Source organism: Salminus brasiliensis, chromosome 13, assembly GCF_030463535.1.
Source record: "Salminus brasiliensis chromosome 13, fSalBra1.hap2, whole genome shotgun sequence".
Lineage (NCBI taxonomy): Eukaryota > Metazoa > Chordata > Actinopteri > Characiformes > Bryconidae > Salminus > Salminus brasiliensis.
This window is the reverse complement of record NC_132890.1, coordinates 11,122,415-11,135,039: the sequence shown is the minus strand read 5'-3', so window position 1 is coordinate 11,135,039 and position 12,625 is coordinate 11,122,415. Positions and strand designations below refer to the sequence as shown.

Genomic DNA, 12,625 nt, shown 5'->3' with positions numbered 1-12,625 from the left:
TAGCAAAGCAGCCCCTGACCACCACACTGCCACCACCATGAGTGTTGGTATTATGTTCTTATGGTGGAATATGGAGTTTCACCTTTGATTCATCAGTCCACAGAATGTTTGCTTTTTGAGACCTGCTTTACATTTGCCTGGGTGTGGCTTGTAAAGTAAAACTCAATTGTCAGTTTTGATTAACCGACTGATTTAGTAGATAGAGAGCAAAAACCTTTTTTCTGTACTAAACAACAGAAATAGTCCTCCAAAAGTGAATCCTTTGATGCTTTAGTTAAGGCTGAATACTTTTCTGCTGTTACTGTTCAGCTGGGTAATTACTATTGTGTATGTATCTGCATAATAGAACTTAAACTATGGGTTATTCTGACTCATTGTTTGTATGTTTTACATAAAGTGAAAGAGTGTTCTTATTAAGTCTTAGTGACAAGGCCTTTATTTGTGTTGGTTGCTGCTGTTTATTGAGAGCATTTACAGACATAACCTCTATGGCCATGTAACATTTTTATCTGTTTTTTATTAACAAATCTGTGTATGCATGAATTCAGCATGTATAAAGGTATAGCTGTGACCACTTTGAAGACGCAGCAAGTGAAAGTGAACAAGTGCGCAAGTGAACAAGGACAATCTGCTGACTGTGCTGTAGTAGTGGGAGGCCAATACCAATGGGGTTAACCCACAACAATAGACAATGACTCTAGTCCAGAAAATAAACTACTAGAAAAATAAACTACTAGTTTTTCCCCTTTCTAGCTACTTTTCCCTGCTCTTAATCTGTGTGTGTGTCTCTCTCACTCTATCTCTCTCTCTATCTCTCAGGAGTGGTGATGGGGCCTATGCGGGCCTCGCCCTTAGCCCAGCCTGTGCTGGCTGTTCTGGGGCTTGTTATCGGCGTGTGGAGCCTCAACCCGGATGACCCCAACGTCTGCAGTCACTGGGAAAGGTGAGGAGTGCTGTCTTTCTCTCCTGCGTTCCACTCAGTCTTATCTTTCATTTAACACACTGCAGCATACACACAGCACTCATCCACTCTCACCAACAGCTCACTGAACAGAGATCTTTTATTCAAAAGGCAGAGGGATTAGGATTGTAACATTATAGTGCAGTGGTGTATGTCTGTGTAATTATTTGAGTATTAAGCTGTGTCATGTGCCATCAGCAGGGCTGAAAGTACTGAAAAGCTTTATTTGAGTTAGAGTAGAGGTCCTCTTAGAGGACATTATGAAAAGTCATAGTGACCCATCAAAATGACAGGTGACAATAATTGCTGAAACTGTTTAGTTATACTGTAAATGTAAGACTGTTAAGAAAGTTTATTCAGTATGGTTAGATTATATACATATACGACATATACATGTCAAAAGTCATGGGACAGGATGTACTATTGTGTAACCCTCCCACACTGCGAAGTGCAGCAACTCGATGGCAAAGGTTCCACATCGGCCATCAGTGCAGCTTCCGTCGCTTGTCTGTTGGCAGCCACTGCACTGTCCACTGTGAGTGGTAATGCATTCTATGACGTGTCCATTGTGGGTGTAAAGCCTCCTATGACGTGACACAGATAGAGGATAGAGGAATATTAAATTGAGGATAGAGCTCAACTTTGAAAATGGAATGGTCCATCCACATCACAACTTATACAGGTGTGGACTTTCCACAGCCACCCTTTAAAACTTCATAATCAATTTACACACTGCTATCCCATGAGTTTTGGCACGTTAGTGTATGCTATTGGTTAGTAAGGGGCTACCAATAACATTTTTTTAGATTTATTTGATTCAACATACTACAAATTGTATCCAACTTATATTAACTAAACATTGTAACTAAAACTTTTTTATACTTTCCATTAATGCTGCACAATATTTAAAAAAAACAACAACATTGCTATAGTTTTTCTTTGTGACATAAATTGCAAATTTTCACCAGATTTCACCATAATTTAATGATAATTTAGTTAGGCAGATATAACCTACCTCTGGTGGATATGTCATGCATCCAGAAGCAAAAAGTTAAAATTAAATTTGCCTTAAATGGAAATGCACATGTAACCACTGCGATGTGACTACTGTGCATGCCTACATTGTGATGACAATGCAGAAACAATATGTTGTGCAGCCATACTTTTCATCTGGTTTGTGGCAGTGTTTTATTCTGATCTTCGAACTGGATATAAATTATGCCTAAATATTGCATAAGACTGCAATTTTTACAATTGAAAACAGCTGCACATTTACATTAACGTTTGGGCAACTTTTAACTGACTTTCAATATTTCAATATTTCCTCTAAACAACAGCCTAGCACTTGGAAAATCAAATTTTCCAAGTGCTAGGCTGTTGTTTAGAGGAGCCAAGATCAGTTCAGCAGATATTTATATGTCACTGTAAACTGAGATAACTTTTGACAATGTCAGATGTTTTACATGCCCCTCTTGACAGCCGTAGTGGAACACTTAGGGACAATTACAGCATGAGGCAACAGCTGTGGCCTAGAAGGAGAAAGTTTAGGTGCATTTGCTGCATGACCTTGTTTTATACACATGGCACAGCTATACTTAGTTTGATACCGCCACCCAGGAACACCTGACACACCACACTTGTGCAGGCACTCACACCAGATTGTCTATGACATCCACAACTTCATTCTGCAGACCCTTGCCTTGGCCCTGGCTGAGGCAGACAAGACAGGCACTGAGCTGATACCATGCAGTGCTGGCAACCACTTCCCAGCAATGTGTTTGTCAGGTCAATGTCAGTGACAGTACTAATAACAATGAGGAGGTGGTGATTTGCCAGGCCCATCCAGCCCAACCTCAGCCAGTCTGGTGATGGCCTCAGTCCAGAACCTTGAGGGCCCAATAAGAGGAGCCAGGGAGAACAGCATGTAACGTTCAGCTGCACTTTTCTTTCGACTCTCTGCATTTGCCACTCCCAATTCGTATAGAATCACACTATCACTGCTATCTCTACCGTTCACTGTTTCACACATAATTTGCTATGATAATTCAGTCTGGGTTTGTGCATGTTTATACTTCCCTATATACAGCACTGTATACTCTCTGTACTGTTTAACAATAACAATAATAAGTGGGTAATACATAATCCATGCATAAATAATGCACTGTTTATTGTTCTCTATGCATTGTTTATTGTACTGCATAGTGTGATAATATAGTAGGTATAGTCACTGTAAACCCAAAAGTTGTTTGAACATTGGCAACGTGATCGTAATTTGCCCATGCAAGTTTAAAAATGGCAAACTCAAACTTATATTGGATTTAGTCATTTCTAAACAGGTTTCATGTAACTGACTCAGGGCAACTGGCCTGTAGGGTTTGTTTGTGCAGTACAAGCTTGTGGAGTAAAACTTACATCTGTCCCATACCATATGTTTGCATGCTGGGCATGTCCTTAAGTTACTGACGCCGTCAATGTGTTGTCGTTTCTTCCAGGTTACCTTCTCTTAGGTATACAAGTATATCTTATATAGTGGCCTAGGACTGCCTGGCCTAGGTTGTAAGAACAAGTTTCCATTTTCTCTGTGGCTGAGTGTAACTCAGGCTGGCTGTGTGCTGCTGGATTATGCTGTGCTGTATGACAGATGGTTAATATTAATCCATTATTGAGTGAAAGAATGAAGCTAGATTTAAAAATGCAGTTTGGTTGAGTTAATTCAAAACATTCAATTCAAGTATTCAGACAGTTATTTATTGTACAATATTTAGTACCTTACGTGCATTTCAATTAAACCTTATTTTTTTTAACAAACCTTAACTTAAGTTTTTAAGTTAAGTGAACTTGATTGATTGTAAGTACAATTAAGATTTTAAGATTTTAAGTTACAGGTACACTTAACTGGGGGCAGTGGTGGCTCAGCAGTTAGAGCGCCGGGATATCGATAACAGGGTTGTGGGTTCGATTCCTGGGCTCGGCAAGCTGCCACTGTTGGCAAGGCCCTTTACCCTCGAGCAAGGCCCTTTACCCTCTCTGCTCCCTGGGCGCTGGAGTTGTGTGTGTGTGTGTGTGTGTGTGTGTGTTCACTACCAGATGGGTTAAATGCAGAGGACACATTTCGCTGTACAGTGTACAAATACGTGCACCTTTAACTTATTAGGGTTAACAGTATGCAGTGATCTCATTTTGCATTCTGGTTTACTTGTGTGTAGACTGTGTGTACTGTGTGTAGACTATATATTCAGACCCTGCCTTATTTTTATGTTGCTGAGAAGACTGAGACTGAGAAGAAACAGAATTTGTTGTAAATTGAATTGCTGTAAATTGTTGAACAATGGTTGCATTGTAGACTAAAGTTTAAATTTAAAGTTAGACCAATTTAAAATCATAAAGTAAAATAGCATACAGAGCGTTTTCTAAGTTAACTCAACTTAATTAGTCCAAAATTAGTTCTATCTCACCTTTTTAGTTCTGCGTTTGATCAACAATGCATATTGAGTTGAACCATCTAGAAACAATAGTAAATGTACTGCAGCTAAGATTGCTTAACGAGTTCTAGTCTGTGTCCCTCCCCCTCAATATGTTTACGAATTATTCCCATCTGCAGGCCAGGACTCTACCTATCACATAAAAGCCTTGGGGAAAAGCCTTGTTCCGTGTTCTCAGACTCCTGACCATGGGAGCTGTGGTGTATGTATTATACTTTCTCAGCTTTAGAGTGCCTTCTCATCAAGTGTGAGGAGAGTTTGAATCCCAGTGAGGACTCAGCACCCCATTGTCAAAAGCCTGGGTGTGATAGGGGGAAGCTACAGATGGGAATAAACAGGAGTGAAATTAGGCTTAACTCAATATGTTACTGTTGGCCAGACTGAACTGCAGAACAATTTGACTATGCTAAGTTGAGCTAACTCAGAAATCACTCTGTGATCAGTTACTTTATCATATTAAGTTTGCCTAATTTTTTTTTTGTCTAAAATTCAAGTCTAAAAAAGGAGACGTTTCATGAATTTGAGGTCTAAGTGGTTTATTCTACCAATCACAGGTAGAATAGGGTGGAATAACGTGAATATTAGAACCTGCAGGTTCCTGACATACTGTACCATGCTGAAAATAATTTCAGTGTTATTGCCATCAGTGCCAGCAATGTTCATAGGACTACAAAAGCACCCTATCTGAATCTGAAACGACCATTCCAGAGAGATAAAGCGTTTTCATATTTAAATGCCATCATCTAGAAGTCCACAGGTTCATCTGAACCCCGTTTTATTACAGCCCACCTGAATAGCAATAGGTTTGAATATTATATTACTTACACAGCTTGCATATTCAGACCATAGTCTGGAGTTGGCGAGCGCTTCACATAGCTTCTGAGACTTTTAGAAGGCCTACGTCTCCTGGCTGTATTGACATTTTGAGACAGTTGACAGGATGTGAAGGACAGCGTTCGAGGAGTGTTGATTTGGGGACACTTGCCAGCCTATAGAGATCAGTTACAATCAGTAAATGCTCAGGACATTATTGATCTTCTTAAGTTGAGCCATCCCCAGAGAGGCAGAGGAGGAGATGACAAAGAGGAAGATTTTGTGTGTGTGTGTGTGTGTGTGTGTGTGTGTGTGTGTGAGTGTGTGAGTAAGGATAAGTTGCTAAAAATGAAACAGGCCTTAAATTGATCAATGCACTCTCGTCCCAATCAATCTTGCCAAGCATATTGCCGGAATAATTATGAGTTGTGCAAGAGGGTGTCAGTAATGAAAAATAAGCAGGAATAATTTCTTCCACAGAGAGGTGGAGACAGTGCTGCTGGGATATATGAGCTTACGCACTGCCTTATTGAAGGAAGATGTTAGGGGGATTTTAGTGTCACTTCGTTGGCTGCAGTTTAACGAAAACATGACATAAAAAAACAATTTTTCTAAAGACAAACATTTGTCACCAGTTTGAAGTTGTGTTAAGAATGGAGATAGTCTTGGATTTCAGCTGCACCTTTTGAGCAAATTAGTACAAAATACAGTAATGGAACATATGAAGAAAGGCTGGGTGATCTATTGAAGTGTTGATTGGTGTTAGACAAATATGTACTTTTATTTGATCTGTTTTAATAGATAACAAGCATTATGTTGATGATAACTTGGGGTGCATGGATCAGGATATTTTTATTTTTATATTTTTATTACTAAAAACTGTGATTTTAGCATAGAATAGTTTTAACGCTGTAACAGAAACACTGAAATTATTCTGTAATTTTACCAGATTGTGTTGCTGTCTTCTCGTTGTGTCCTCTCAGTGCATTGTGCTCTTAGCAAGCTGTAAAGCTGTCCATATTCACTTCCCTGGGTTTGGCTTTCTCGAATCGTATCGGCAAAAAAAAACAAAAAACAACTGGTGTTTTCCATTCTGATGTGTGCTAGCATTATATAATAAGGCTAGCATTATTTTGTAGCCTAGCGTGGGTCCCCATTTGCCATCCCCAGCTTTCACTTTGTTACGTGCCAAGTTTAAGGTCCGTTTAAGGTTCCCTTCTGCGGACACTGTCAGTCATAAGCTGCAGTCATGATGTCTGATTTGCGAAGCAACCCATATACCCATAACTAGCAGAGTCTGGAGGTAGCATGTGCATGTGTGTAGCATGTGGCTCTCTAGTAGCAACAACACGTTATTCCCCTGAAGTCGCCATCACATTTTAACATTTCGTCATCTTTGCCTAGAGTTGTCGCTGGTAGGCTGGGAGTATGTAATTGCAAATTCTGCATATCCATGTTGCTCTGTCGTTTTAGATATGCTATGTAAGACATTCATTTTGCATTGAGTATCAGTACTCCGGCAGCATGGGTTCATTTAAGTTATGCATGCAAACCTAAATATCATCTGATAGCATGATACCATGAGACATTTGGAAATGTCAGTGCTCTTTTTGAAAGGATGGAATATTTCTCAGCTGTTTACTCTATTTGAGAACACCAACTGGCTTCTACTTGCTCGTTTCCACTTCCTTTTGTTAGAAAATTAGTAAAATCAAATATTTCTGTGTGCTCTCCACTCAGCTATGCGGTGACTGTACAGGAGTCCTACGCCCACCCGTTTGACCAGATCTACTACACCAGGTGCACGGACATCCTCAACTGGTTCAAGTGCACCAGACACAGGTACCAAACTAAACTGATTTTCAGCTGCCCTCAGCTGTTGGACCCCTCTGACCCCACCATCAACCCCTTTTATACCCCACTTTTCTCCCAGCATCATGCACTCCCCAGTTCAGATTGTGTTAAAAGCTGTGAGTCAGAAAAGGGTGCTGAGTCTGCCTGTGTCTAATAGCACTGTGTTAATGTAACTGACAGTGATTGCAGTGGTCAGAGCCGAGATGGAAATGGCCCTTTGACTATCATCAGACACTGCATCAGTTTTAATGGCCACATTAAAGACTTTATCGTTGACGTCCCCAGATAAAAGCGCTGCACACAATGAGTCACTGAACTGCCATATTACCCGTCAAAGTGAGACGTCCTTCACATGCTGCTGGAACTTTTCTTTAATTCACTTTTAATTGTGTTTATTTGTCTCTCAAGTGCTCTAGTGCTCTTTCAGAAGTGGTTCAAGGCTTGTGCTAACCAGCTTCTGTCTTTGTGCTTCATTGGAACTTACCTGTCTAGTTACTGCCTATTTTTCTCTCTCACGAGCTCACTCATGTCTGTTCCAGAATCAGCTACAAGACGGCGTACCGGAGGGGGGTGCGTACCATGTACCGCCGCCGCTCCCAGTGTTGCCCTGGCTACTTTGAGAGTGGAGATCTGTGTGTCCGTAAGTGTCTTTCCCCATTTCTACACCCTAATTTCTCCCTAAATCAACACAGCCCAATTCCCCCTCTTTTCACAAGCCATTATGGGCCACAATAAAAGCATTCATCTCTTCTGCCTGCCTAAGCAATGCCCTCTCAAGCCTTTAACTCCCTCCTTCTCCCTCTGGAGGCATTCATCAGACTCCTAGCCATCTTGGAGGCATTTGTCCAGCTCCATACCTCAGGCGTAATTTGTTCCTTTTCTTATTGTCCCCACTCATGTTCGGCAGTGCTCAGAACGTCTGGATTAATACGACACTGGAATTAATAGAATGAATTTATCATACCATTTGAGAGTGAGACCTCCCAGGGTCGATTTCTTTGAGAATGCATCGTCCTCATTCCTGTCATGCCTACGACAACAGAGGACTAAAAAGTGTTGTAATTGTCTGGTACTCAGAGCCAGGTTTTAGATCCAACTACATACTTATTTGAGATCCTTTCTGTTTTATGGATTTTTTTTCTTTTGTTTTCACATCTAACAGAACTATAAAGTCTGTAAAAAAGTATGTGGGTGGACTCTTGGTCCTCTCGTCGTGTACAGGCCTGACTCGTTTTTTCCCCCTAATTCACTTTAATCATGAGTGAGTGGATCCTATCAGTCAGCCAAGACCTCTGAGGACACGGTTCAGCAGTTGTTTGACAACACGCTAAAATCTCAGCGTGAAAGGACCTCACCCAGCACTGTGTCAAGGTGATGGAGTAAATGACAATTTCGCTAAGCTCCAGGGAGGGGATAAGAATCAACACACGTAGCATAACGGATAATGGGATTTGATACATCCACGGCTACTCAACATTATTAACCGTGGGACAGGCCTGACTTTCTGATGGATATCTGTTTAGTATGCACCCTGAATTGCTGGGGTGTTTTTCCTTCCTCTTGTGGGACTAACCTGTGGTGATTGCAGTGTCACACACCCCTTGCATACAGTATCTCCTGATAAAATGCACACAGGCACTGGTCGTGCTTATTTGCTTGTTTGCTGTAGTAACATGCTGTCATGGACTTTCTGCTCCCTAGGGTATGCGGTAATAACATGCCTTTTCCTGTTGTGATGGTGGATTGCACCATTGCTCTTATGTAACTGTAGTAGCCTTTCAAGAACCTCGAATGAATGCAGCAGCAAGATATTCCAGTGAAAATCCTTTTGAACATTTTATTCGGAAATATGGGCCTTGCTGTATTAAAATAGTACACTTTGGCCCACTACAGAGTAACTACAGATGCTAAAATTACTGGTGAAAACTCAAACTACCTAGTGAATAAGGTTAGAGGTAAACTAAACCACTTTTGGTTCCATAAAGAACCATGCATGTGTGAGTATGACAGACCTTTAAATTGGTAAAGAACCTTTACACCAAGCAACTAGCACATTGTACAATGCTATTATAAGTGATTTTCACACAACTGACCTCCAGTTATGTACTAATAAATGATGTAATGAATAAAGCTTTATGTATATTAAATAAATAATTTAGAAATGTCTATTTCAGGCTTTAATGAGCTATATTGAACAAACCCTTATTTGTGTTTCTAAAGTAAGTTATATTTAAATTGCTCTTCACACTCACACATCACTTTTGCAAGCATGGTTCTTTATGGATCCAAAAATGGCTCTTCTATGGCCAGCCTGTGAAGCAATAGGGTATGGATTAGCACCAGGGCTAGGTGTAGGAATGAGACAGTGGTTACGTTTAAGATTTTGGGTTGAGGTTAAAGTTAAGGTTTGAGTTAGGTTTGGGGTTTGTTGATGTTAAAGTGTATTTAGCAGATAGTTAGTTAAAAGGAAGTTAAAAGTAAGGGTAACACTTAACACAAATTATGGGTTAATTAAGTTAAGGTTATTTTCTTGAAGGATAATTTTCCTCAATAAATTAATGACCAGGTCTAATATTGTTGTCTCATTTGTGTTCTCCTTATCTGCATTTAGGACGTGTTAAAATCTAATGAAGTTTGAGGTCAAATTTATGCAGAAATCTAGAAACTTTTCTAAAACTCACTAAACTCATATAAAACAAAAATCCTTGCATAACCTAGAACCCACAGAAATGAAGGGCTACCAATTACACACTAATGTCGGTAATATGTCATGCTCAATAATGTGAATAACCTTAACAAAGTGTTCATTGTACATTATTACAAGGCTTATAATAATGCTTTGATAAGTGACATTATTATAAGTGAATTGACCTACAATTATGTACTAATAAATGATGTAATAAATAAAACTTGACATATATTAAATACATCATTAATAAATGTCTAATTCAGGCTTTAATGTGCTAAGCTATTTAAGGTTGTTGTTTATTGATTTTATATCATTGCTTACTGAGAGAACATTTCAGTTTTGACTTTTTAGGTTTCCAGTTCCACTACAAAAAGCGCTAACACGCAAACAACCCAGTCAAATCACATACTCATTTCAGTCTCTCTGTTTATAGTGGCGAGTTAAGCTGCTGATCTTTAAAGCAATAGCAGGCAGGTCAGCTGTGCTTTATAAATATGTGAAGTAAAAGAAGAATGCAGCAGTTCAGAATGCTTCATAATACATTTTCCTGAAAAAATTTGTCTCCTTGTCTCCTAGAATTGTACACCTTGAGCAATCTGTAACACTGTCATAGTTAAACAAAATAACATCTACAGTACTGTGAAAAGATAGTTTCGCTCCTCCTGATTTCTTTTGATGTTGGGAGGTTAGCGGTTTCAGACAGATTTCAGACTTACGTAATGTTAGACAGTAAACTAAAGTGAACCTTAGTAAACACATAACATTTTTTAATTAGACATCCAATCATTCAAGGAGTAAAGTTATCTACTATGCAAATCACCAATTAGAAAAAGTAATTGGTCCTTAGTTACTCAAACAACAAATTAAGCAAATGTAATTGATAATGAGATTCAGCTGATTGAACACAGCCAGGCTTGAATGCAGGCTACGATCAAAGGACATTCCAGAAGAGCTGAGAAAAAAACTGTTGAATTATATCAGTCTGAAAACAATAACATAACCATTTCTAGAGAGGTTCTAGAGCATCACTGAACCTTAATATCAGCCATTATCTATACAAACCGAGAACCTTGGGAACAGTATGAGTATTTATTTTTTTAAGATGCAGCAGAAACTCATCCAGAAAGGATTCTAAGGTTCATGGAGAACATTCAGAGTTTCTGTTGCCTCAGCTAAGGTCAGTGTACATGACTTCACAGTGAGAAAGAGAGCAGGGGGAATCATGGGAGAAACTACCAACCAAAAAAAATCCCTAATTTGTGATCATTTTGTAAAATATGCCAGTTCCAAATGAACCTGGCTTAAAGCTAATGCAGCATTTCACAGCAGGAACACCATATCAGCATTCACACATAGTGGTGATAGTGGGGTGGTATGGGGATGCTTTGATGCCTCAGGATCTGGACAATTCGCGTTACTGTTATTTCTATTACTGTCAGATAGAGCTGGGCAATATGACAATATTTTATTGTATCATGATAAATTATGTTATTGTGATACACAATATGCTTTTCAAAGCATATCGAGGATATTGTTAGTGCTTACTAAACACTGATCAACTGCAAGCTTCATTATAAACAGTGTGCAGTAGTGCAGCAGATGTTGAATAAAAATCACTGTACTGTACTGTATTTTAAAGTCGACGGGCTGTCCACCTGCCTATGAGCTGAAGCTGAAACAAAATTGAGTGGTGCAGCAAGACAATGATCAAAAACAGAAAAGCAAATCCAACTGAACGGCTGAAAGAAACATAACAAATGTTTTAGAGTGGTCTAATCAAAATCTGAACCCAATAGAAATGTTGTGGCGGAGCCTCAAATAAGATGCTCATACTTGAAAATCTACCAACATGCCTGAATTAAAGCAATTCTGCAAAACAGAGTCTCTGAAAGACGGAAAAGCTTGTTTTCTAAAGTAGTTGCTTTCATGCTTTACCTTGAATATAATTCTGAAGCATCACTTTAATTTAATGTGAGTAATTGGTATCTTTGCCTCAAGCGGAAGGTTTTAGAGATTTTTCCATCACCCAACCACACTGTAGTTTATCACCTATGCAGGTAATTGAAGGCGGATATATCATACACTATCTTTTCAAGCCCACTTGAAGCACCCTATGCTAATTACTGGCCATTTCTTCTGCTAGTGAATTTCCAGGACAACAAAAAAGAAAAAAAGGATACTGTACAGGGCTGCTGAGGACCTGTAGAAGCCGTTGGAGCTCAATAGCACCCAGCAGTTCAATAACACCCAGAATAAAGCCACCGACAGCCAATATGCTGATTACAAGTCTGCAATACGGTTATTTACGGTCACATTAATTCTTCAATTGATTTTCATTCCTGTTGTTCTGTATCAAAGAGAATTTTACTCATATTGATGAAATAGACACAGAAACCCAACAGTTGTCGTGCCACTGTTGTTACTCAGAAAGCAGGCGGCTTGTCACCCTTTGTTGTTTGATTTGGAAGCCCTCAATTATTTAAATGGACTACCATTCACTGTGAATGAAGAGCCAGAATTCAACAACCAGCCTCACGCGTGTTATATTATAGGTTACACTGACTCCATGCCTGAGAAAGCAGAGAATTCAGTGTCAACCTCTGGCAACTTTTGCTGTTACGAGAGGTAAAAAAAAAAAAAGAATGATCTAATTTTTTTCTGCCCTTATTGACTGAAACAGAGGCCTGCTTTGTCTATAGCCTGAAGGCTCAAACCAACTAACAGCCGTGGGATTAGCTACAGCTGGGCTGGGGAACCATTTTTGACATTGTCCTGGGCTCTTCGTTTAGCAGGGGAATGACAGTAATCAATAACGTTTTCATTACC

General features: G+C 39.5%; 1 protein-coding gene across 3 annotated transcripts in view; it reads left to right on the top strand.

Annotated features, from left to right (window-relative positions):
• megf11 (multiple EGF-like-domains 11) overlaps positions 1-12,625 on the top strand; it is a 166,173-nt gene that overhangs the window by 47,059 nt on the left and 106,489 nt on the right. For all 3 annotated transcript variants that reach the window (XM_072695534.1, XM_072695535.1, XM_072695532.1), the window contains 3 exons: positions 820-943; positions 6,997-7,098; positions 7,650-7,750. In XM_072695534.1, the coding sequence (XP_072551635.1) occupies positions 828-943; positions 6,997-7,098; positions 7,650-7,750 (319 nt within the window). In that variant the 5' untranslated portion in view covers positions 820-827. The remainder of the gene's footprint in view (positions 1-819; positions 944-6,996; positions 7,099-7,649; positions 7,751-12,625) is intronic.